The sequence below is a fragment of the Podarcis melisellensis genome (genome assembly GCF_964234715.1).
Source record: "Podarcis melisellensis genome assembly, chromosome: 6".
NCBI classification, from domain to species: domain Eukaryota; kingdom Metazoa; phylum Chordata; class Lepidosauria; order Squamata; family Lacertidae; genus Podarcis; species Podarcis melisellensis.
In genome coordinates this window covers 55,614,556-55,640,266 of record NC_138538.1, presented here as the reverse complement: position 1 = coordinate 55,640,266, position 25,711 = coordinate 55,614,556, and the positions used below count along the sequence as shown (strand labels likewise).

The 25,711-nt window shown below is 41.3% G+C and overlaps 1 protein-coding gene and 1 long non-coding RNA gene across 2 annotated transcripts; one reads left to right on the top strand and one right to left on the bottom strand.

Annotated features, from left to right (window-relative positions):
- Positions 1-749: 749 nt before the first annotated feature.
- On the bottom strand, positions 750-24,698 carry ZYG11B (zyg-11 family member B, cell cycle regulator). The gene is given in 15 exon segments (XM_081915282.1): positions 750-1,855; positions 1,859-2,019; positions 3,741-3,838; positions 5,331-5,383; positions 5,476-5,673; positions 6,558-6,605; positions 7,475-7,636; positions 8,356-8,406; positions 9,489-9,588; positions 11,509-11,573; positions 12,511-12,687; positions 13,665-13,805; positions 15,911-16,665; positions 17,369-17,534; positions 24,537-24,698. Coding segments are annotated over 15 exon segments (2,205 nt in total). The 5' UTR covers positions 24,540-24,698; the 3' UTR covers positions 750-1,828.
- LOC309372083 lies at positions 3,847-9,517 on the top strand. The gene is made up of 3 exons (XR_014169402.1): positions 3,847-4,162; positions 6,994-7,071; positions 9,411-9,517. It is a non-coding gene; the product is annotated as an uncharacterized lncRNA (long non-coding RNA).
- Positions 24,699-25,711: the final 1,013 nt, after the last annotated feature.

Genomic DNA, 25,711 nt, shown 5'->3' with positions numbered 1-25,711 from the left:
TCTCCCCCCTCAAGTATACAGAAATAATCTTGCACATAAATTTTCACTGGCCTCATAAGCTTGTAGATATGTGGTCCAGTTCTAACAATTATTCATAAGGTTGTTTAGGTTAAAACCACGGCTGCTAAAATTGCACATATTTGTATTAATAAAACTGCATTGCATCAGGGTTCTGTTACAAACTTGTTTCTGTTAGTTTGTTGCTGGTGGCAACAGTTATTTGTAATTATTATTATTATTTCAGTCTCTGGCTGAAATAATATTTATTCACTGTTTCTCCATTTCCCATGACAGCTAGCACAGTACTACAGAGCTCATCAAACAACAAAATAAGGCTCTCTTTTCCTATATGCCATGCCCCATTATTTTAGGAATCTTTAGCTTTTTTGATTAAAGTGCACTCTTAGTGTGAAAAGTTAATAAAAAAGCTTCCTTCTTTTAAAGTCCTGTTTAAACACATGCACATACGCTGCACACAATAAACAGTTATTCCACTTTCACCACCCATAACAAGGCTATCCCTCCAATATATGGTACCATGCTAAATCAGAGCTTGCATGAGCAGGGAAGACTGGTGTTGGTTTTTTCCTCATTTGTGAAGCAAGTTACAAAGCAACATATTAGAAAAGAAGAAGCTTAACTCATGGCATAGTTTGCTTTCCACCAGCTCTACTTTATACCATGCTTCTGCATGCTGTTACAATTTCCATTTTGTCCCATAAAACATTCACAGATTACACACATCAGAGTAAGTTTTTTAACCATGGAAAGTTTTATGTAAAACCTGAATACTCCACACAACAATGTAATTTACACCAGACTTTACATAGGATGTTGGATGAGATTTTGTAGGAGGGGGGTGCCTTGCACATACAGTTCACTGCACAAATACTGACAAAAGAGTATTTACGAGAAACAGCAAAGCAAGTAATAGTCTGTCATAAATAAGGTGATCAGATATTCTTGGTCTTGTGTGATCCCATAAGCTGAGGAAGTTCTTTCCACCTTAGCCATCCTTTTGGTGGAGAGCTCCATAGTTTTCCTACCCTTTTTGTTAGGCATACACTTAATGTTTCAGTAAGTGTAAGAGCACTGTTGTGTTTTTTTTTTCTTCATTTAAAAATATGCAATTCACTCCTTTCCCACCCATGCCTTTGGCTCCCCTGAAATAGAACCTAGTTTCTTCCTTTAAGCAGATTCTCACTACAGCATATTAGGGGAAGATAAACTGTCAATTCATAACTCAGGTGCCCTTGCTAGAGTGTGTGTAAAACCAACAAATTCTGAAGGCTCCATATGGATTGAAAAGGTCCCTGGAGGAACAAGACATTCTTGGTCACCTTACTCATAACTAGTTGTGTTTTAATGCGTGGATACATAACATTGTTTTGAGCTCAGTAGTGCTGAAGTTACAAGCACAAGTAGTTCTATTCAAATACTGAGTTGGTGAACAGTTCTATTTAAAACACAACTATTCTGAAGGGATGAAGCAAGCAGAAACAAAATTTCTGTACTTGGAACTCACAAATTCCTAGAAGTTTCATTTTGGATGTGCATTTGAATTGTACAGTCTCCACTTTTCCACAGCCAGAGGTGATCCAATACACACAACCAGTTTAGGAATTAATCCTAGATCCTTGTGAAAACTTTCAATTGCAGAGACCATTAAAGACCATGTTTGCCAGCTGTGTGCTGTACCTGCTTCCACAACAGCTGGCAAATAAGCTTCAAAGGTGATCAATGTAACAGAAGCCATTCCAACTAGAGATACTTCATAAGGGATTATTAGAGGATAATTTACACACCTATTCCCTGTTACATTTTTCTTTCAATTTGGCTTAGCTTCTGTCTGTTTTTAACATGGAGGTGGCCGCCCATGACGCAAAATATGTTTTTCTAAACTATCTAAGATTGAGATAGCGATTCGCTGAACATCTGGATCAGTCTGGCTGTTTTCCTTGATGTTAAACAAGTGGTGCAAGCCGCCTTCTTCTATCAGCATACTGCAGTACCTGGCAGCTAAAACAACAACAAAGAAGAGGGAAACAAATTCAGTTAGGTCAAGAATTTAGATACTTCCCATCACTTTTCACACAACTCTTCCAATTTAAGTTCTGGTTCTAAGTGCAAAGGGATTTTGCAAAAATTATTTTGCAAACTATAATAAAAGCAAGTGTTCCCCAGTCCTCCTCCATGCTCTTCTTATTGAAGGGATAGCAGTTGCAAAGCCACCATTAAGGATGTCCTCACGTGACATTCGTAGGTGCCGATTACATGCTTCAGGAATGGAAACTGTCTCTTCCACATGCTCAGACTCAGGAGGGTGGTGTAGAAGAGAGAGAACAATAACTAAGAATCCAATCCAAAAGAGGCCAAGGGACAGCTTAATTCTCCCACATGCCTGCAATCCTACCTCCGTGGATTTAGAGAGGTGATGAACAAAACTTCTAAACTCCTTCCAACCTGATCAAGCTCCTTGCTCTTTCAAGCCCATCTTCCTACATCACAGAACCTTCTCATTTCTCCCAGTCTAAGCCTCCCCACTCTTTAAATCTGGCACCACACCCCTGCTGTACCCGTAATGGCTTCTTGACTGCCATTCAAGGACTAGCTTTCTATTTCTTTTTTATGGACCCCTGTAGTATTTCTCTAAGGAGGTAAGTTGAATATATTTGTGTCCTATCCTGGGCGGTGACCAAGTGAGCAGTTAGTGCTAGCTCTTTTTTCGTTTCTGAACAAGTGCTAACTTCCAAGTGATCCAATTTATCAATGCATTTATCATTGGTTCCTGCGCTGCAAGAAGTGAGGTTACAAGGAACCAGGCAGAGGGCCTTCTCAGTAGTGGCGCCTGCCCTGTGGAACACCCTCCCAGCAGATGTCAAGGCAATAAACAACTATTTTACTTTTAAAAGACAACTGAAGGCGGCTCTGTTTAGGGAAGTTTTTAATGTCTGATGCTGTATTGTTTTTAATACTCAGTTGGAAGCCGCCCAGAGTGGCTGGGGAAACCCAGCCAGATGGGCAGGGTATAAATACAGTGGTACCTCAGGTTAAGTACTACATTCGTTTCGGAGGTCCGTACTTAACCTGAAACTGTTCTTAACCTGAAGACCACGTTAGCTAATGGGGCCTCCTGCTGCTGCCGCGCCGCCGGAGCACGATTTCTGTTCTCATCCTGAAGCAAAGTGCCTAACCTGAAGCACTATTTCTGGGTTAACAGAGTCTGTAACCTGAAGTGTATGTAACAAATTACTTATTTTATTATTATTAATTATTATTACTATTATTATTACATTTGTTTTCAGGTTTTATTCCAGTAGTTCAAAGCAGCATGCATGCTATTCTCTCATTTTATCCTCACAATGATTCTGTGAGGTAGATTTGAAAGAGAGAGATTTGTCAAGTGTGCTTCATAGCCTGAGGAATTTCAGCCTTGATTAAAGTCCAAGACTCCATCCACTGATTCACACTGCCACATAGAAACATATATATTTAGAACATACACACACCAACAGCAACAACAACTCTGCATTTTTAACCTGTGTTAAAACCCATGAGCTTATCTGATATGAAGTTTCACATATAATATCTAGAATTGTTGTCAGATTGCTTTCTCTAAAGAAAATCGAGTGTTAAAGCAGAGACATGGCTCAAGATCACAAAAATATAGAGTCTGGAAATCACTCCAACTACAGGTTGAAAGAGGTGCTTAAGATGTAGAGTTTTGTCTCAGTACATACGGTTTTTGCTGCAAACGTGCTGCATGGCCCACACTGCCCACAGCTGTACCCCAGGAGTCATGAAGCAGCCAAGCAAGGGGAAAAAGGGATTGAAAGACCTGTTCACGAGAATAAAAAGCAGAGATGCCATCACTCTATGGTTGCAACATGATTAAAACATAAGCCTATTTTGTACTAAAATATCTACCTAGCTTGTGAAAAAGAGGGTAATCAAAGAGGCCTGAACTGCTTCCATTTTCTTCTGACCTACAGTTCTTGTTCCAAACTGGAGTACATGAGGAGACAACATCTTAACCTATGGGCATAGGAATCCACGCACAGCCTGGCACCGTCTGATGTGCAGCTAAATCTCATCACTGCACCCCTTCAATATCATTTCTACAGGGATATGTACTTCCAAAAAAGGAAGGGAGAGAAACCAGGTAGAAATCTTTAGACACAAACTAGATGCAATACGTTGCATGTATTTTTTTAAACAAAAATCACACTCTGGAGGCTGCAACCTCGAGCAGAGGGATGGTGCAAGGAAAGGGTTGCCTGCATCTTCTTTGCAGTAAGGAAATCAGCCAAAAATTGCAATTTTGAACAGAAAAACTGTCTGAAGGTAAAGCTTAAGCAGCTCTTTTCACACCCTTATTGCTCCAGATGTTGGGGGGGGGAGAGAAGCAAAAACATTTTACACAGATCTGTGTAGTAGTTCATCCCCCAGTTAATACTTGCCAGGCAGAATTACAACAGCAGCAACTAATTATTAGCCAAATGGTCCTTCATGTCCTGAATATTTGTGGCTGGGCGGCAGTTATCTAACACCTCAAGGTCTACGGCGGTTTTCTTCAGAAGACTAACATACTACAGTACCATTTTCTTCAACACCTGCCCAGTCAATCCCTCCCTGCTAAAAGCCGCAGTGGGCCTCCAAGTAGAAAATGCCAGCGTAATTTTATGTGCCTGTTCATAGCATTAGAATGTACGGCAATTATATTAATTGCTGTAATCTGTCTCAGCAGCATTAGTACTAAATTCAGTAGGGCTATGATACTTTGCATATTGGAGCAAAACCACCACTGAACACAACTGGAGTTACTTCTGAGTAAGCATGCACAGGATTGCACTGCAGAGGCGTTGCAAGTGAATGGTGCAATCCTGCACACATCCACGCAGAAATAACTTTTCCTGAGTTCATTGGGCCTTATTCCCAGGTAAATGTGTATAGGCTTGAAGCTTTAATGCATAGGTAGGCAACCTAAGGCCCGGGGGCCAGATCCGGCCCAATCACCTTCTAAATCCAGCCCTCAGGTGGTCCGGGAATCAGCGTGTTTTTCCATGAGTAGAATGTGTGCTTTTATTTAAAACGCATCTCTAGGTTATTTGTGGGGCATAGGAATTTGTTCGTTTCCCCCCTAAAAAATATAGTCCGACCCCTCACAATGTCTGAGGGACAGTGGACCAGCCCCCTACTGAAAAAGTTTGCTGACCCCTGCTTTATGACTTTGTCATAAGCCAGAACACTTGAACTAAGGTAGAAACAATACAATGTGCAGCAAGTCAACCTTCATATTTCCTCAAGGTTTATGTCAAGTCTGTAGTTACCTGTAAGCCACCATTTCACATTCTGGTGTAGGCCAGTTCAAAATGGCAGAATGCTGCAAGACAAGGGAAGGAGCACCGTTACTAACAGCGTTAACAACATTGCTCTGGAGTTAACAATGGGCAGTGTTTTCAATTGCATCTGTACCAGCTCTTCTAGGAGCGAGGTTCTCTGGTTGCGGCTCAATGTCCAGGCTTGTTCTCCTCGTGATATCAAGTGAGCAATGATCCCTGCTGCGAAGTAGCTCACCTCCACCTCAACACTGCGCAGCAGCTTGCTGATGTGGTCTATGAAGTCTTTCCACATGAGCTCCGAGTGGAGCTCTTTGACCTCTGCTATGTTGTTCTACAGGGGAACAAGAAGGAGGGATTTCAAAATGAACGAAAAACAGTTGCGTGTGTGTATACAAAGGTATCTGTCATTAAAATGCTTGTTCTCTTCATAAAAGCTGAAGCCATAATGAACGTCAAACCTGTCTCATGTCAAATTAGACTAAGCTGGGATCGGCCTGCTTCAACTTGTACATTTTCAATCATTACTACAGATAAGTTATCAGAGTGACAAGTGCAGGAATAACTCAGAGAGGCCGGCATGCTTTGCCACCACCTGTCCATGAATGTCACTGCTTGGAGGCCATTGCCGGGGGGAGGGGGGTTTAAGAACACAGTGGCTACATCTTCAGCAACGTAATTTTAACAAATAAAACAGAAAAGCTGTTCCCATCACAACTGCTAAAGGTAAGGGCCTCCCACTGTGGCAACAAATCTTGGCTCATAAACACTGAATGTTGGGGAAATGCCCCACTCCCAGCCGTCTGTGAGCACGCCTGTACAATACCAAGGGGGGCGGGGAAGGATCTAGACACTGGCACAAAGCCCACACGTGCAGCCTCTCCTAATTCAGATGTTAAGAAGAAACAGAGCCAAGTGACCTCAGAAAAAATGATGGCGCCTTGCCCTAAATTGCCTAATGACTGTTCCCAATGGTTCAGTCTACATGTTAAATACCACTTGGGGGGTGTCTTCTTATATTCTCCTACAATAAAATTGAAGCTAATGGGAATGGTGCAGGAATAAGGTTTGGTTGAAAAGTAACAGAATGGCATGTAAAGTAATTTATCCTGTGTAGTGTTAAATGTCAGGATGGTGAGGGGAAGACGTTGGCAGAGAGAAGAGAAAACCGGCATTTCCAATGCCCTGGTAAAATATATATTCTTCCACTCATCTTACCAGAAGGCCAAGCACTTTCTGTTGTACAGAAGACTCCGATGGAAAAGACTGTAAAGTCAAACAAAGTATATGCAACCATTCAGTAAGTGATTTGTAGCCAATTATTATTTTAGAACAAGCAGGTGCCTGCGAAAAGTCTCAGGGAATTGTGGGGTTTCTGCACATTAAATAGTTCATTATTGGCTTGACAGTGCAGGTTCAGCCCCTACACCCCAGCTTCACTGCCCCCAAACTAAGAAGGGCTGGGACAGGAAGAAGCATGCACCAAAGAGCACTTGCAAGCCTTTTAGTTAAGGGGGCTACTGTGGGAAGGGAAAAGAGCAGGATCTGGAGTGAGCCTTAAGAGGAATGGAAGGGGGCGCATCACTCTTTTGCTATGGCTGCTTCTTGGGAATGGGCACATTCATGAAGGCTCTCCTCCTTTGCTTTCCTCCAGTGGTCCCAGAGCAGAGGAAGGAAGGAAGAAGCCTTCCAGAAAGCATTTTCCTCTTAAGGAACAGCTGCCGGAACAGAGGTGAGACAACCCCAATTTGTCTCTTCTTCTCCTTCCTCCCTCAATGCTTTTGGCCAGGCCCACCAATCCCCTTTAGCCTATGAAACAATTGTTTTGGGAAGGGGAATTGGGCATAGAGGATGTTTAGCAGAGGATGCACCTCATCTGAGCCCAATAACCCCTGCAATTGCTTTCCTCCCGCCTCCCAGGGCTAGCAGCAGCCTGCCCAATCTTATTTGCAGTGGGTTTGGCAGATACTGTTTTATGGCAACTATAGGTTTCTATCTATCACGAGCAGAGAGACCCTACCTGATGCTGCCCAGACCTACAGACTGCAACCTACAGGGTCCCTGTGCAGATGCTGGAATCTGCAGATACAGAAATAGACAGGCACATACTGGCAGAAAGAACTGTCAGCTCTCACCTCCAAGACTTTCATGAAGAGTTCCAGCCCTTGGTTTTCAATAAAGTGCCGACATGTGGTTGGGGACTCATCAGTAAGATTCCAAAGTGCACTCAGTGTAAACTTAAGAGTAGTGTCTACTACATTCTGGTTAGTTTTTTGCTTCACAATTTGTAGTAGTTGCTAAAAGAGATCGAGAGAAAAAAACAGGTGCCTTTGCAAATGACATTCACATTTCAAAATCCAGCTGTTGGATACAAGAAGCCAAATTCTCCTCCAATTTAGAAGATGATATGTATGAACGCTAGATCCATCACAGATTTATGGGTCCAAGGCCGACAAGGGAGTGGGTCACGTGGAAGTTAGTCTAGAGGGCCACAGGTACCAAGTCCACAGGCTGTCTGCCTGCACATTAACCTGCACATTAACTTATTTGAGCAGCATGGTCTACCCCTCTAATGTCACACTGTTAGTCCTGCTAAGTAAAACACTGAAGAGCACTTTGTCCTCTTGAGCACAATGATTAATAAATAAAGGAGATTAACCTTTCAACACCAGAAACAGCAATACATCCACAGATGCTAGAGGTCAAAAGCAAAGTTCAGGAGTAAACTCAATGGATATTGCCCCCACCCTGGATTTGAAGTAATCACACCAGTCTCTTCTGCCTGTACATTTGCCGCTAAGTGGGGCTACCAGGCATATGGGTTAATATTTATTAGAATACTTTTAAAGAACATAAAACATTTAATATTCTCATTTTTCCAACACACATTTTTAAGTTGGTCATACCAAGGCCCATTTTTTATTTTGTTTAGAAAAACACTGTTAGCTGGAACAACATTGCAGATGGAGTGTTACAAATCGATAGCATTTCAGAAGGGTGCTAGCACTTCACTTACCTTAACAATGAAGAGCTCTGCACCAAGTTGAGCTGTTTGTTCTGTTGAGAGCTACAAGCAAAAAAAGCAAACAAGCAGAAATATCAGATTACTGTTAGAAGGGCCTTGGGACTTAAGTGCAAACATTGCATTGGGGACGCCCTATGTCTTCATCTTTATGAAGCTAGTAGAGTTGTCATCAGAGGATTGAGGACAAGGTGCCACCAGTACACAGATGACACCCAGCTCTGCTTCTCTTTGCCACCTGAATGAGGTGAAGCTATGTAGATGCTTGATCACTGTCCTAGAGGCAGTAACAGGCTAGATGAAGGCCAATGAACAAACTGAATCCCAACAAGAAGGAGATACTCTGGACTAGTGGTTCCCAAGTCCAGGAATTAAGTAGGTGGCTTATTCTGGATTGGGGTGCACTCCCAATCCAGATTCATAGTCCAAGGGTACTCCTAGATTCACCTTGTCTCTGGAAATCAGGGTGGTTTCAGTGGCACAGAGGGCCTGTTTCCAGCTAAAGCTAGCTTGCCAGCTACAGCCGTTCCAGGACAGGGTAGCCTAGCCACAGTGAACCGTGCCCTAATAACCCTCTCTTGAAATGACTGCAATGGACACTCTACTTGGAGTTGCCCTTGAATACTGTTTTTATGTGGCAGCATGCAAAATGCAGATGCCAGAGTTTTGTTAGGTTCAACATTTGGAGACCATATAGCATCAAGTCCTAAAAGATGTGTGTTCCTATTTGCTACATGCTTTTGGCATACAGAACCCTCCATGGCTTGGAATCCAGGCACCTGATGGGAGTGCTTCCCGCCATACTGTCCCTGCCCATGAGTTGAGATTGATTGGGAAGGCCTTGATGATAGTGCCAGTGGGGAGGGAAGTCAGAGTGTCATTGACACTATCAGAGAGCTACCTTGGCCCTAGAGGCTTGGCTGGTGCCATTATTGTCTCATTTTAAACACCAATTGAAAGCTTGTTTTTTTCTCCAGGCCCTTTTTCACTCAGGGAAACTGTTCAGCAGAAAATTGATTTCTAACTGTGTTTTATGCTTCTCATTTTAGGTGTTTACAGCTGTAACCCACCCTTACAATGAAGGGCAGGAAACAAGTTTTTAAAACAAATAAAATAAAATATCCCACCTTTGCAGCCAGAATGGAGATGATAGCCACTGCCATTCTCTGCATATTCTGATCTTCATGGTTACAAAGCCACTGCATGACAAGCTTGGCTGCTTCAAATCTGAAAGGCAAAGGAAAGTTCACAAATCTGGGGGTGGGGGTGGGGAATAAAACCATACCATCTGTTATTGGCAGTGAAACAGAAGTGACTAGGTTACTGCTACAAAGACAAAAGCAGTGTTTTTTTCCTACAAAAAAAAATGTTTAGGGATACTCTCATTTTGACTCAAGAAAATCGCCATTTAACACTTCAAATCGGGAAAAATAAATACAGTAAATGGACAAAACTACAAAGATTCACAAAATGTTTAGCGGTATGCATCCCCCCAGAAAAAAAGCACTGGACGAAAGTATACAGAAAAACTTTAAAACGCCAGCCTTAGATACTTATAATAAGCAAAATGGCTTCCTTTTGGTTTTCTTTATCAGACTGTAAAAGGAGCATGCCATTTCAGCGCAGCAACGTGACAGAGCTGGTCTTCGCACCACCCACTGTCTCCGTCTTCAGGGGATGGCCTTGGATTGAGCTGATAAGCAACAAGTGCTAAAAATCCCAATTTGTCAGTGATTGATGAAAGGAGTTTTTACTAAACCGACACATTTGGCATGGGTAGTTATGGACTTTTTTAGCAACTCCTCATGACTGAAAGATATGGAGCTGGGTTCTGCATTGTGCTTTATGATTTGTCACAACCTATATAGTACCAATAGTACCATTGTACCTATATGGAATTTAGCCACAAGGCTAAAGGCTTGATGTTTCGAGAAGCAAGGAGGAATGGGCACCCAGTCTCCTTAAAACACACACATTGGGGACACAAACTCCCTGAACTTCAGCTGGGGAGGGATTAAAAAAAAGTCTCAGAGGTGTGACAAAGTAAGCAAACCAGCCTGCATTGGCTCCGTGCCAACATCATCTTCCTCCCAGGTCATACAAATCTGCTTGTGGTCAGAATCAGTAGCATATTTCCCAAGGGTTATACTCTCATCCTGCTGGCTTGCTAAACCCACTGCTATGCTTCAGGCTGCCCACAAAGTTGGGGGGCAGTTTTCAACACACCAAGAATGTGTGCTTGCTCCTTGCTCCCCCATTGTGCTGTCTGACTTGAAGCACAACCAACAACACTTTTCACTCCTACTAGCCTCAGACTAACAACAACAACAAAATATTATTATTGGGGAAAACATGTGCTTTGTACATCCACATATGCTCAAAAAACCAAGGAGAGAATTAAACAACTTTTCTTGTATTACTGAGGGTTAGAGATTCAGATCTCTTTGTCAAAAAGAGGAAAGAGTGCAGAGACTAGAGTAAGAGGGAATGGATACATGAATCATGAGAGAACAACTTCTGGAAACCATATCCATCCCCCTTTCCAAATCTTTTCCAGTAAGTGCTCAAAACAAAAAAGGCTAGAAACGTTTGCATTAAAAGTGAGATTACAAGAGCTATGATGCACACGTCTTTAGGTAGCATGTAATTACACGCTGCTATAGCATAAGGCAGTAGGTGGATTTTCTATTATCTATAAATAGGGACAATGGCTCAAACGTAGTCAGAAGTTGGCAGGTAACAATCTTCATTGGCATTTATGCTTAAGTATTGCCATCCCTACTAGGCAGACTTCTGCATATGATACAAGCCACTTTCATTAATCCACAAAATCCACAGTCTCTTGATGTACAGTGCAGTCAAACTGTACACCCTTGCTTAGAACCAAGTTTTAAAAACCAGCATCCAAAAAGAAAATGGCAATCCACCTGGATCTAACAAACGGACACATGTATTTCATAACAGTGTATATATGCAGTCAAAATTAAACTGTTACAGTTATTTAATAATTGGTTCCCAAGTTCTGATAAGAATTTGTTCTATTCCAAGGAGGAATAAGCCGTTTGCAAACTGCTAAATGAGACATAAGACATTCAACAACCTGAAATACTTTCCCTACTTCTCTGTAACTTGGGAGGTAAAACTAACCTGTTAAATGGAACATCCTGAAGTATCCTGTCACTGCACAGTGACAGAAGGCAGTTCTTTTGCAGCTGCAGAAAAGCAAAGCAAGGTTCAGAACAGAATATTTCTCATGCAGGAATTTTGAGCATTTCCTTCTTTCAAGATGAATCTAAGTAATCACAAATATTCCTTTTATGATTTGATAATGTCATTTGCAAATGTATTTGCTTAGAAGTGAAATACAGTGAAACAGGATGGTGTGAACAGGTGCATAGACCTTTATAATTTATCAGAGTCTACCAGGCACTTAAGTTTTTTAATTTCCTTTTTTGAATTATACTCTATCATTTATAAAATCTTCTCACAAAGTGACTTACAGAAGTATATATAAAAATACTAAGATACCAGCAACATAGTCTATATATAAAAAGGAGCATGCCTAAAAGGATTTATAAAAGTTAGTTATATACACAGATTTAAAAACCAGTAACAAAAGATGTTCTTGAATAAAAAGGATTTCAAGTGCGCTAAGAAATGCAATTAATTTAAATTAGAAACAAAAGCTTGCAGTCTCCTCCTCCTCATAGGTATACCTGAGCTCAATGCGTACAAGTTAAATGTTAGCAAGTTGCAGGCTTACTGTACTTGCATAGGCAGAACATTCATCACAGTGTGACATTGAATTCTATCCTCAGGGTTGATTTCAATATTTATCATACTCGGAGTAAGCCCATTGAAATTAATGAATATGACCAATTAGGTCCATCAATTTTTATGGGTCTACCCTGAGATTGATTAACATTGGATAACTTATGGTTTCAAAAAGCAGAAGCCATTTGGCCTGAAGACATTTCCAACTAGACATCATTCACTTCTGTTCTTTGCAGTCAGTTTTAACATTAGTTTCTTCATCTCATTAATTTCATCTTGTATAAGAAGTTTGAACTCAAATACTTTTTTTTAAAAAAAAGTTCAGCGTTCAGAAATATTCAAGCACCTTATCTTGAAAGAGAAAAGGAGGCTTACCTGTTGGTGATTGGGAAAGTGTTCCATGGCCTTAAGGAGCAAGTGAGTGACATCTGCCAGGACCCTAACTGGCATGCCTGCAGCTAAATCTTGTTTTGTCAAGTTAAACACACAGGCACTCGCTGCTAATTGCACTGGCAAGTTCAGAGGGTGATTCCTCATCCCAATAACTACAAGCTGGAAGAATCAATCAAAACAGGTCAAATTAGAATTTCCTAATACACATAGTCACATGTACAGAATCAGCCACCAATATCCTAAGCAAAGTAAGCTTAACTCGTCCTGAGGCCTTTTAAACAAGCCATTGCTACAGATCTACACATTGCCACCCAAAACCTGTTGCAGTACCATTAAAACTTCCAAAGCAAAGAGGAACAGAGCAACCATTTCATTCCCTGAATGGAGACTACATCAGTCAGATGGCCTGCCCTCTCCTTTCTCCTTCTTATTTGCCAGGAGTGGCAATTATGAGGAAACTGTTATGGCAGTGGGAGAGAAATTCTGTCTGAGGAACATTTGAGAAGGAAAACCCAGAGTACTCACCTGCAGGTATATTGTGCTCTTTGCATATATTTTCTGATCATATACATTAGATTACATCCAGGCATTCTTCCCCACCTCCCAGCCATGCTGAACCACTAAGACAGAGGGGAGGGGAGGATTCAGCAATCTCTACTTTTGGTCACAGCTGTTTGGCAGTGACCCACATTCAAAGACAGAACTAAATGGAGTTGGCTACCATTTCATCACAAAAATGTAACAGCAGCCCTGCCAGATGAGACCCAAGGCCCATCTAGTGCCACTTCCTGTTCTCACAGTGGCCAACCCGATGCCAGTGGCAATCTTATTAATTCTCTTCTCTTCTCTCTCTCTCTCTCTCTCTCTCTCTCTCTCTCTCTCTCTCTCTCTCTGCACAACCCATCCCTCATGCCCCTCAAGTAAGTATAACCCATGTAAATAGTATATCCATTTTTATCTGAACTTCTATTTACCTTTATTGTATCCTCTTTTCTCTCCCCACCCCCTGCAAATTTACCAGCGTGCGCGCACATTTTGTTGGATTTTATCTGCAGTTTAGTGAAGACAGCCCAAGGTTACCTTTACAAAGTGGTGCCTGCAAAGGGTGATTTCTTATCAGTCTCAAATAGCTTTACCTTTAGAATTTCTGGTTTGGTTTTTTCCATAATATGCGTAAGGTTGAAGAGATGAAAGAGTGCCTCCCTCACAAAGAACGCTCGCTCACTGTAACGTTTCAGAGCTTCGGAAATCTGAGTTTCATTGGCTTCTCCAGACACCTTGAACAGAAGAACAAATACTAGAGAACATACTGGAGTTTGCAGTAGTTTTTTTAAATATTTATACTTTTTTATTGATTTTACAAAATAAATTTCACATTTACCACATTTAAATTTTAAAATCAAACAAGATTCTTCTGAATCTTAGGACCTCCCTCCTCCCCTCCATGGGTGCTTTACATATCTAAATCAACTGCATATTATAGTTCTTCCACATTATGGTCCTCCAAAATACCCCAACATTGCAAGAGTTACTAAAAGCCTGTCATAGAACTCAAGTGATTACAGTGTTCTTTTAAGTACAGTCTATATTTGTCCCATTCCCTATTGAAGTTTTGAACCTCCTGAGTTCTGATTTTCCCTGTCAATCTTGCCATCTCTGCATACTCTAATAATTTCATCTGCCAGTCCACTTTTGTCAGCATTTTCTCCTCTTTCCATCGCTGAGTTTGCAGTAGTGGCAAAAGAAAGTTGAAGTAATTAAATAATATAAATGTTTCAAGGTTTACTTGTTCTTGTTGTTGTATGACAATTTCTGCTGAACTGAGGTTTCCACTCAGTTTTATATGACAATCAAGCATAAGTAAAACAGTCTTTGCTCTTCATGCAATCTACAGTGCCATTTATATATTGTATGCACGGCTAACAAATTGCTACCAATCATGTCTTTACCGACCTAACTGAGCAGTACAGTTCTATAAATGTAGATGCAGTATTTCAAGAATTATCAACTAGGCAGAGAGGTAACGTTGATCATGGGCTGCAAAAGACAACATACTAACAGGTACAGAATGACCATTTCACCATTTCCTTTGCTGCTGGGCAAGGAATTATTCTCCATTTCTTCAAGGAGAGTAGCACAGCACCAGGCACTTCTCCCTGCTGTGCGCCTTGGCAGGAGGTGGTGGGTGGTGGGAACAGCTGAGCAATAGTCTTCTCCCAGCCAATAAAAGCAGCTGAACTTATGGTCATTGCTATGGTTAACTAATTTTATACACCATAAGGAAAGGAAAGTGACAAATGAGGCTGCAGAAGAAGAGGTAAGCACTCTTGGGGGACTAGCCTCTCTCATGCTGTGTTCTACAGGGGCAAAGAAAACACACCATCTGTGAGCACTTGCATTTCTCTTAAACTTTTACCCTTAAAAATGGCATCTCAGAGAAACTGCAAAACAATCAGATAATGCCCCTCAAAACCTATACACCACAGTTTTTCCTCAAGAACTGTTAAGGAGCAGAAAAAGAAAAAGAAAATAATAATATACATGCACACGTGCCATTTCCCCTCTAAACAAGCCTCTATTTCCTACGCAGAAAGGGCCGTTTGAGAGGTTTTTTGTAGCAATACCTTTGAGTGGAAGATTCTCAGGAAAATGGGGTGGCATGCCTGCTGCTTTGATTCATGTTCTACACGAGCATAATTTTACTATGCATTTATGAAATTTCTACCCTGTCATATGTCCCCACTGAGACCTCTGAGGAACTTACAATGAAAAACAACAACAGTAACCCAATCTAACAGGCAATGAGTGATGTTTATATGAGGAAGAAGCAGTGCCCAGAGCCTTAGCATAGCTGTCCACTTTTCCCTTTTCTTACGAGGAATCCTATTCGGAATAAGGGAATTTTCCTTTAAAAAAGGGAAACTTTGACAGCTATGAGCCTTAGTGAACCAACCAACTGAATCCCAGAGTAAAGAGGGCAGTAGAACAAGCAGAATACAGTAAATTGCTGCTGAGAGACAGAGAGACAGGGATGGCAGTGGCTTGATTTCCCAACAATACATTTTGGAAATGAGGAAAGCCTGCAGGGCTCCACCTCAGTCCCAGCTGCAAGATTTGGTGGAGGGGGCAGATTTATTTCTTTTCATGCTGCAAAATGTGAACGATGACACTGTCAGAGTGGTAGACCTTTTGCTGATCTAGGGGCTCGGTGGTTTAGCAGCACTCTGAAGCCAATGATCTCTCTCTCTCTCTCACTCACACACATACTCTGCCATTAGAACTGACCCATTAATCACCAGGATTTGAAGCTCTGAGCCCCGCCCCCCGGCAAGTCAAACTTAGTTGACAACTATTTAGAATTGTGTAACAAACAAATACCAACCTTTAAGTTTCCTTCGCCAGAGAGAAATAATGAGTAGCCAGCATCCGTAGCCAGCAGGCCCACAAACTGCATTGAGGGTCGCTGTTTAACAAATGCTTCTACAGCTTCATCAGTAACATGCTTCCTTCCTGAAATGTCCAAAGATGTAAGGTTGGGCAATATGTCTTTCTGTTCCAACAAACGAAGTGCAATATCAGATGTGAACTGTTTATCGTCCGAAATGTCAAGGTGATTCAGGAATTTTAACTCTCTGATGACATCCAGAATCTGAGTGGTTGTCATTTTCAAGCATTTCAGGTGGTGCATGGTGAGAGACTTGAGGCGATCCTTGCAGGCGAGCAGTGCAGTTATGTCGGTGACTGAGGTGTTGGATATATCCAAGCTTTCTAATCTGGGAAGCGAAGCCACGTCCGCTAGGTCTTCATTGTAAAAGAGAACATTGGTAATGCTCAAAGCACGGAGACCCATCAGCTGACTGAAGCACCTTTCGTAGGGGTCTTCCAAGGAAAGAGTTAATGAGTTCAGCACAAGGCATTGAAGGTTTTGCTGGATCCATTTATTGCTGCCAAGTCCACTGATGATGTCTGTGATCGTAATGTCTGCATTCACTTTAGTGGCATCGAGCTCCACCAGCTTATGGTGGCAAAACGCTTTCCGAAAAGCCACTGCAGAGATTTTTGCTTTCCGGATACAAGCTCGTTTCAAGCGCATCTGATTCCCTCGAAAAATGCCCACTGTCGCTTCATTCAGCAGTCCTGGGGTGGGGGGGAAGAACAGTAAACAAACAAACTTATCACAGATTTTGTTTTTAAACTGGAAAAAAGAGACTGGGCCTAGAACAGAAGGACAGGCTTGCCAGAGAAGAGGAGAGAGTTTTATGCACTCCTGATTCTGATAACCTCCCTTTTCCCCCTCAAGAGTGGTTTCAACAGGCATGTGGTACTGGAGAAACATCATCAACATAATCCTACCATTTGCCATGCTGAAGCTTGGTACCCACAATGTATGCCAAGTTTCAGCATAGAAAAGATAAGATTGCCATACAGGATCCAGCTCGCAGTGCCCATACGACTCCCATAGAATCAATGTGCAGTCTCAACTGTACAATGCGAGGGCTTTTTTTCCAGCAGAGAAAGATGTAAGCAAAGAGGGGACATGATAGGGAGAGATACTGAAGTTAACTGAGCCCTAAATATTATGAAATGAGTGCAACTCTGCATCCAGGATTTTCAACAGCACAAATGAATTTTCAGTAGTTAAGTGTAGCAGAGTCTTGTGACTCTGCCTTACTTGCCTAACCCAGAGAGCTCAATTAGATCTAATGGCACAAATCTGACTTGTGCCACAGCTGCTGAAGCAGCGCCAAAGAACGATGTCATGTGTCCAAACATGCAGGTAAATCAAATCACTATTTCCAAACATTCCATTTAATCAGAACCGCCAGGTGAATTCGTTTACCGTGAAATGCCATCGTTCGCAGCAATCGGTCAGCCACTTCTTGTGGAAATATTCCAGGCTCTTGCAAACATAGTGAACCATCATGCCTTTCTGTACAAAACTTCTCTAGGTCGGAAGTTAGGTAATTTAAGCAGATGTCAAGCAGAGAATATGGTGAAGCCTCTTCCTGTTACAAAGAAAGAAAATGCCAGATATTTTATTGTTTTTTAGGAAAAGCAACAGTCCATCACAAAACAAGTAACTCCCCACAAATCATTTGCAGTGGGGGGCAAGCTCCCATCACTGTCAGAAGGGTCTGGGTGAGGGGTGAACAATTCCAACCACCGCTAAAAGGATCCTTTGGGAGGCAGAAATTGGACTCGAAGGGTGTTTTATGTGACAATGATAGGAATAGTCTTTTACACATGCATGTAAAAAGTTGAGACAATACAAATTGGCTGAAATGAAGTAATTGCAAGTTACGGCCCTAAGAATCATTTATTGTCAGAGTGGAAATAAATTACGACAAAGCCATGGAGGATATAAAGGTAGCAAAGGCTACCAGGCACAATGGCTATGCCCTCCCTCTAGTACTCTGCCTCTGAATACCAGTTGCTGGGAATCACAAGAGGAGAGGATGGTGTTGCACTCACTTCCTGCCTGCCGGTTTCACAGAGGTAGTTGTCTCAATCCTTATATTCCTGACTAATGACTGCATTCTGCAGAAGGGGGCACCTTGAGGAGGCCATTCTACGAAGAGGTTCATTGCGCATGATGTCAAAATTGAGTCTTTAGCGTGGCAACACCTGCCATTTGGTACTTCCCCTACATATTAGACAGACACCATCCCTTGTCCTCAGGCTACATGTTAAAGACTTTCCTCTTTGAACAAGACTTCTAAGTGGACTTTTTATCCTTGTCAGCATCTGTATTGGATTTTATGTAGTTGCTTTGCATATTTTTATTGTAATTTGAAATAACTTTGAGGTGCTTCATAGGAAGCAATTTATAAATGAGATAAGTAATGATAAGCACTTATCATAATTATTAGTTGCAGGAATAGCAAAAAGAGAGAGAGAAATCTGGCTGGCCACTATGAGAACAGCACAGGATGCTGAACTAGGTGGGCCTTTGGTTCAGATTCAATAGGGCTCTTCTGTAGCGCTGGGGCTAGGAGGGATGAGAAGACAAGGTATCTTTACCCTGTCCTTCCCCAATTATTGCAGAAAAATATAGAGGGGTCAGAAGTGGCAGGGACCAAGAATTATGCATGCATAATGCTCTCATGCAAGTGGCAAGGATATTCCCTGGCACCATGAGAGCCAGGAAATTCTGAAGAATAATGCATAGAATTGTATTTAAGTGCAAAATTAGTAGTAGTAGTAGTAGTTGAATTATTCATGTCTCATTGCTATACGACTATATTTTTAAGAAAACATCTCAAAGCGGTTTACAACCTTCACTAAAACTTCACATAAAACAATCTATAATAAAACATTACACAAGAAAGTTGAATATAAAGTATACATTCAAAGCAACATAATTAACAGGAAACTAAAACGTTATCTTAAAGATTTCAAAATAAAACATCACAAAGGGGGTGAACTACAGAATGCACATTTAACTATGAGCCTGTCAAGATGGTGTCTGGCCTCTTCAGCAGCTTCAGCTTTTGTAGCTGGAGTCAGTCAAGGTCCTGCTCTCCTTCCAGGCCAGGTGGGAAAAGGCAGGGAGCAGGTCTTCCAGGACTCACAGTCAATATATAAACGCTACAATTTTCTGCTGGAAGTACAATCCTGATTTGATGACTAGTAGTACAGTAATATGTTCAACTAAACTGGCTCAAGCAGTTTAGAGCATTACAACTCTTTTTTTATTCCATGGATTATGGCTTTTAAGATAGGATTCAGTTGCTCAAGCTCACCTTTCTCTTCCTATACCCTAAGGCTAATAAACCATGGAAATTATCATGTATAGCAAATAAAAAAGCAAATAAAAAAGGCAAGAGAAATCCTATATAAAATTAATATAGGAGGTAGAGTTGTGGAAAATCCTAAAGACAAGAGATCAATTCGTGAGTTTTTATACAGAATTATAACAAGTGGAACAGGGCAATTTAGATGAAATACAAAAAATATCTAGAGGACAGTGGAATACCTAAAATACCAGTTGATAAAATGACAATTTTGAATGCACCAGTGACAATCATGGAATTACAGCAAGTTGTAAACAGATAAGAACACTGGCAGGATTATTGTAATAGCCTGCAGTTTTATAAGAGTATATATTTAAAGTAGATGAATAAATGAGTAAATTAAGTTAATTTGGATATGCAGAAAATATTAAAAATAAAGTTAAGGAACCTCAGAAAGAGGGGAAAGGAAGTAGAGTTTAAAACTGTTAAAATGATTGTAAAATTATTGAAATGTATAAAACTGAAAATCATAAACAAACTATGCCCTAATAAGTTTTTCATATCAAACCGTCAAATGTTAGTGCTTAAACCAGATTTTCAAATCTTTTAACAAAGTTGCTGAAGTAAGATGTCAGAAGACACAGCTGCAAATAAAATGTTTTAAGTGTGTTTTAAGTGCAATATACAATGTGACACTAGATGGTGATGGTGAGCCTTAAGGAAAATTCAATGTTTTTTTTAAAAATGCTTTAAAGCAAGCATTTTCAGAATGGTTTTTAAATGTGTGTAGATTCCACCACAGAACACAGGAAAGTTATTCAACTTCCCTTTTGAAATATAGCTACAATGATTCCTTGGCTTTGTTTCTTTTCCCATTTCCATGGTCTAATGATGCATGTATCATATTAAATTAAGCCAAGATAGTCAAGGACTATAACATCAGGCCGCCTTCTTAATACAAAGAATTGCCCAGGTTATTTACTATTTCACTTACATATCCTATATGTAAGCCTGCGATCTTCAGTACTTTCGCTTTCGCTAAAGCTTTAAGGGAATAATACAAACACTGTGAATCACCTTCACCACAGACAAAAAGCAGGCTCAGTGGGCTAGCACATACTCCCCCAGCCAATTTTAAAAATAGTAGTGCTAATTTCTTCCCAATGCACCGACTTGGCTTAACAGCACTTCCCTTTTATTTCAGCTTAATATCTTCTGTTATTTTGTTTCATCTGCCTCACATAAGTGTCTTTATAAACTCAAACCAGCAGTTAAACAAAACACATTCAGTCCTTATAAAGGCACAGCATATGCAGTTCCCTTCAATTTGAAAAAGAAATCTCTCTTAGCTACATGTGCAAGGGAATTTAAATTTCAACCACACACATCTCCTGCAGAGTTTCACCGTTCCTCCAGAAAACAACAACACTGCTCAATCTTGGTTTTTGAACATGTATTACAATTGTGCAACATTAAAAAGTATCTTATTGCTAGAAGAAGAAAAAGCAATAAGAACTTACTTTGAGTTATCAGCATTGTGGCTGTGATAATTGAGCAACCAACGAACTGCACAAAAACAGATTGTGGTCTGAAGATTGCACCCATAGGTCACAGAGCAATAACACTTGGGGGGGTAGGCTACCACTACTAGGAATTTCTCCCCCACTGATTAAATAAGCTACAGTGAGTCAGCAAGGTGGGTCAAAGATTAGAAGCTGAATGGATCAAGAGAAAAAGTTCCACCTACTGATAGCAAGTGTGCTTTGCTCATGAAAATAATCAGCACTAATCAGTGCTCTGGTCCATGGGGTTACGAAGAATCGGACACGACTAAACGACTAAACAACAACAAATCACACATTGCTGCTTGAAAAATCTAATGAGATCAGCAATGATTGTCTGGCTAAAAGGATATTCTCAGTCAGTGATAACTTGAAAGTAGGCAGAGAATATCCATTTGGTAAAAAACATGTGTTTTGTGATTCTGATGAACAATAATGTTTTCAAAAGTTTAAATAATTATAAAGTAATAGTCTTAGAAGCTTCAAACTTATAGCAGTCAATTTATTATTCTTGTGGGAATATGTAGCTAATAAAAATAATTAGACTAAATAGCAGCAGTCAAACTACCCACAAGCTATTTTTGTATATAAATCACAATTTCATTCTACAAAACCTTCCAGCACAAAGAAACATACCAGCAGCACAGACATATTTTGGCTTGTGAAGGAATGTAAAGTTTTAATGCAAATTTATTTTCAGCTTGATTTTTAGATTTGGCATTCTCTGCCAGCAGCTGTGGTAGGACAACAAAAGAAGAAGAAGAAGAAGAAGAAGAAGAAGAAGAAGAAGAAGAGGAGGAGGAAGAGGAAGAAATAATAATAATGTTTGGCAGAGGAAGTAGAATTAATGGCCCCTATGGAATGACAAAGTCAAGAGTCTATTAGCATTAGGATATTCTCAGCACAGGCCCTGTATTTGGTCTACGCTTTAAGCAAAACATTGAGCAAGGGAGACTGGTGCAACTGTCAACTATGAAAGAAGTATGTGTTTATAACTGTCGTCATTGTAACAAACATATTGATCGCAATGATGGTGGTATAAAAGTTTAAAGGGTTTAAAAGAAGACTGGCATCCATTAAGATTGCACTGCTGCAGGATCAGCAGCCCTTGATAACAATCTGGTTCATGGGGAATGGGTTAACAGAATACATGGATCAGGTATTAATTCCCTGAAGCACAACCAATTGAACTTGCCCTCCTTGATCAAGCTGTTCTAAGAATTGAGGATGTTATTCAACTTCACTTTCTCAGAACAGTTCCAGGCACTCATCTTAAGAAAGTGTTCTATTTAAATAATATATCCCAAGTAAATGTATGTGTTTTGACAGAATGCTTTCTAGATTATATATTAAATAAAAAATCATTACTTTCTTATGTTATGCCAAGGACCACAACTCTCTGATTAATTGCACAATAAGGGGGGGGGGACCTCACCAGCCAGCCTCTATTTTTAGTAGCTGAACTATAAATTGATCTATGGCCACCACCACAGCATTCCCAAATTCATTAGAATTGTTTAAAACCTTCTTGAAAAGCAATAATTCTAGCTGTGATAAAGCTGTGAAACTACAATTTTAATGTTTCTCCTTCATTCTGAACCAGGGAGTGAGTGAGTGGAGAGGGGGCAGACAAGAGAACTTAAAATGCAGCTCCATTCTGCCACTTAATATATATTCATTTAAAATCAGATTTGCTTCAGAATCTTATTTTTTAAAAAAAAAAATAAGGCAAACTACTGTGCCTTCAGAAATGCACTGCTAGTCTAACTGCAATTGCATTCTTTATGTAGCAATTTCTCTATGGAGAGCAAATGGAAAGCTTCAGACTCATATGACTGTCCACATCCCAACACCGTGTTGTGTCTTACACTCAAAAGTACAGTATTTTAAAAGCGTAACTATTCAGTTTAAAAACAACAAAATGGTAGGTTATATTTTCTAGCATAATTGTCACACAGATAAGGACCATTTTTGTTCATCCTAAGGTGCCGAACTCTAGGGGCAATAAGCATGTTCAGCGAAATTGTATGACAGAGTTCTACAATATTAAACTGCAAATGGGGGGGGGAGGTTGCATTTTAGCAAGAATTTGGGGAAAGAAGGTTGGAGCAAGATGCCATGCATGCTGATGGTCGGACCAGCTGTGTGGAGGAGACAGAGAGATGGTGTTTTGGCTACCTTTGAATCCAATGCTACGCTGCTGTGGGGAGCAAAACCCTCTTGAGATGTGATGCCCGGAACCCTCTTTCCAGATGGACTCAGGTGTAAATTTGTGTAAATAAACCATATTTCATAAAGACACTACAGTCTCTGCTGTGCTGAGACTCCTGGAATCTCACACTGCTCTGCAGAGATTGGGGTGGTCTGAAACATTCCAATAGACTGCAATGTCCACTTCACATGATCTCGAAAAATCTGCTATTTTTACGACCATTTTTATATATCTATGTGATTAAAATGTGACATGGAAATAACTGATATATTTTAAACATTCCCATACACATTGTTTTCCAGTATAAAAATTATGGTTTAACTACTATTGTTAATTGTTCTCACACAGCAGATACAATCAGATACAATGCCAAAGCTGACCATACAGTCAAAGATTCCTTCTTCTGCAAAACTATTCAGCATATAGGGACCCTGTCTTCCTAGGCATCTAGCAACCCAGTTAACACACTAGAGTCCACAGGATTCCTCCCCTTCAGTGGCATGAAGTTACAACATGTAAGCACATGGAGGCTGCTGTGTGAAAAGTGGCATGACATTACTAGAAGCTGCAGCGATAATGTATAAAAGAGGTTGTTAAATCAGCCAGTCCTAGTACTCCAATACATCCTCCGTTCAACAGGGTTATCCTGTGTGGTGAACAGTTTTCCAAACTGAATTTTTCTTTGCAGCAAGTCTGTCACTCTGCAGCAGTGTCCCACAAGTGGCTACTGTAATAATGCATGATATGGCCCAGTCAGTCTTTGCCCGCCCCCTCTCAGTTTCCAGGAAGGCTGGCGATTATTTTCTCACCACACGGGGATGCCTGGCAACAAAACAGCACTACAATAGCTACAAAAACCAGACAAGCTACTAGGCCAGTGGCCTGTCAAAGTCTCCATCAAGGTGACTTAAGAGCAGGTCTTCCCAGCCTCAACTTTCAATGTTATGTTTACAGCAGGAATAGTGTTTCTAAATTCGCAGCAGCAAATGGTGCGTAGGAATGGGGGGGCAGGTATCTGTTGGTCGAAATGCACAGCCTTCTCTTGAGCATGCCATATTCCCAAGCACTTCCCTCGGGGAATTCTCCCCTGTTCCAATCGCCTGACCCTAGCGCTACCCTCCAGTTCCCACCAGGTTTATTCGCATCCCGCTCTCCTCATCCCTATTCAGGTGGGCTGGCAGAGATGAACCACCCCGCTAACACCCATTAACCACCTCGGGGTTGATCAAACTGGGCAGGCTTCAACGCGCGCAAAAATCCCCCTCCCCGTCTGGGTAGATGGAGGCTGACGGGTAAGCGATTCCTGCCTTTGCCAAAGCAAGGTCCGCATTTGTGACGGCTCCGATAGGTATACCGGTGTAGGGGGAGGGAAGAGTATTCCGGATTTTTCCATCGATCTGAAATCCAAGCGGCTGCTTCTCCCACCCCTCCTCCCTCTCCGTACATACTCGGCGCTCTCCGCTTCCCACCCCCGAGCCACGCTCTCCCGGGCCCCCTCACCATTTCTGCGCCGGGGACCCTCCGTCCTCAGTCTCTTGCGGCTGTTGCTGTTGCTGCTCTTCAGGGGCGGGCCCCGACCAGCGACAGGAGCGAGCCGGGGCCCCCCAGCCCAGCTGCCACCCTCGACCTGGAAGTGAATTTGCCTCGGCAGAGCCGGCGGAAAAAAACGAAAGAAGAAACACCAGCAAACACCCACACAGCTCCCGCCTCCTTTAAAGGAGACGCGCTCCGGCACCCGGGAAGCCTTCCAACATGCCCGAGCAAAGATGTCATTGGTCGTGCAACGCTATCAGACAGGAGTTCCCACTGAATTCAGTGCTCCTTGCTCTTCCCGATAAGTGGGTATAGGCTGGCAGCCCGCCTGAGTGATGGACAGTCCCCCCGGGTTTCCGGGGCCATAACAGATAACTGAATGATGTCATTCAGTCAAATCATTCAAAATAAAGAAAAGAAAACCCCTTGGCCTGTACAGAGTAGTTCCCCTTACTGCAGAGTAACCGCGAGACAGGGATCTTGACTTAGATAGTGAAGCTTCGAGGCAGATATAATCTCTGACACATTAAATACCGGTAAATATTTTGTAAAATTTCTAGGCCACTTTGTAAGAGGCTTACACGGGGAGTTTAAAACACCACACGCAGCAAAACAGTACGTATAAAACCAGAGTTTAGATGCAATCGCTGTTAGTAAAGAGTTTAAAGAAAATGAATAGCAGGAATGAGAATAAAACCATTAAAAATCCTATTCTTTACCACTGAAGTACAGTAAAACAACCTCCAGGCAATAAATGCAGTAGATTAGAGAAAAACCAGTTCCCTCTTCTACTCACATATTTTGAGATTCATCATTCATACAAGGTGTTGGTGGGAATTCAAAAGCCGTATTATCATAATTATTTCAATTAACCAAAATGTCACAAATTTGTGAGCAAGCCTCTGAGTTCTCCAGCCATGTGAGAAACTGCCTCTGTTATGGTCCTAAAAGCAACTGCCATCAGAATTAGCATTCAATCTGAATTTCCTTATATATTTGCAGGAGCATATTCAAGGTGCCCCGCCAATCCAAATATGCAAGAAGTTTTGCACGTCTTTGGTTTCCTTTTTGGGAGCCTTACAGCAAGTTTGATGTATTCATTATGGCATTAACGGCTCAATCAAAACCAGGGATTTCTCTTC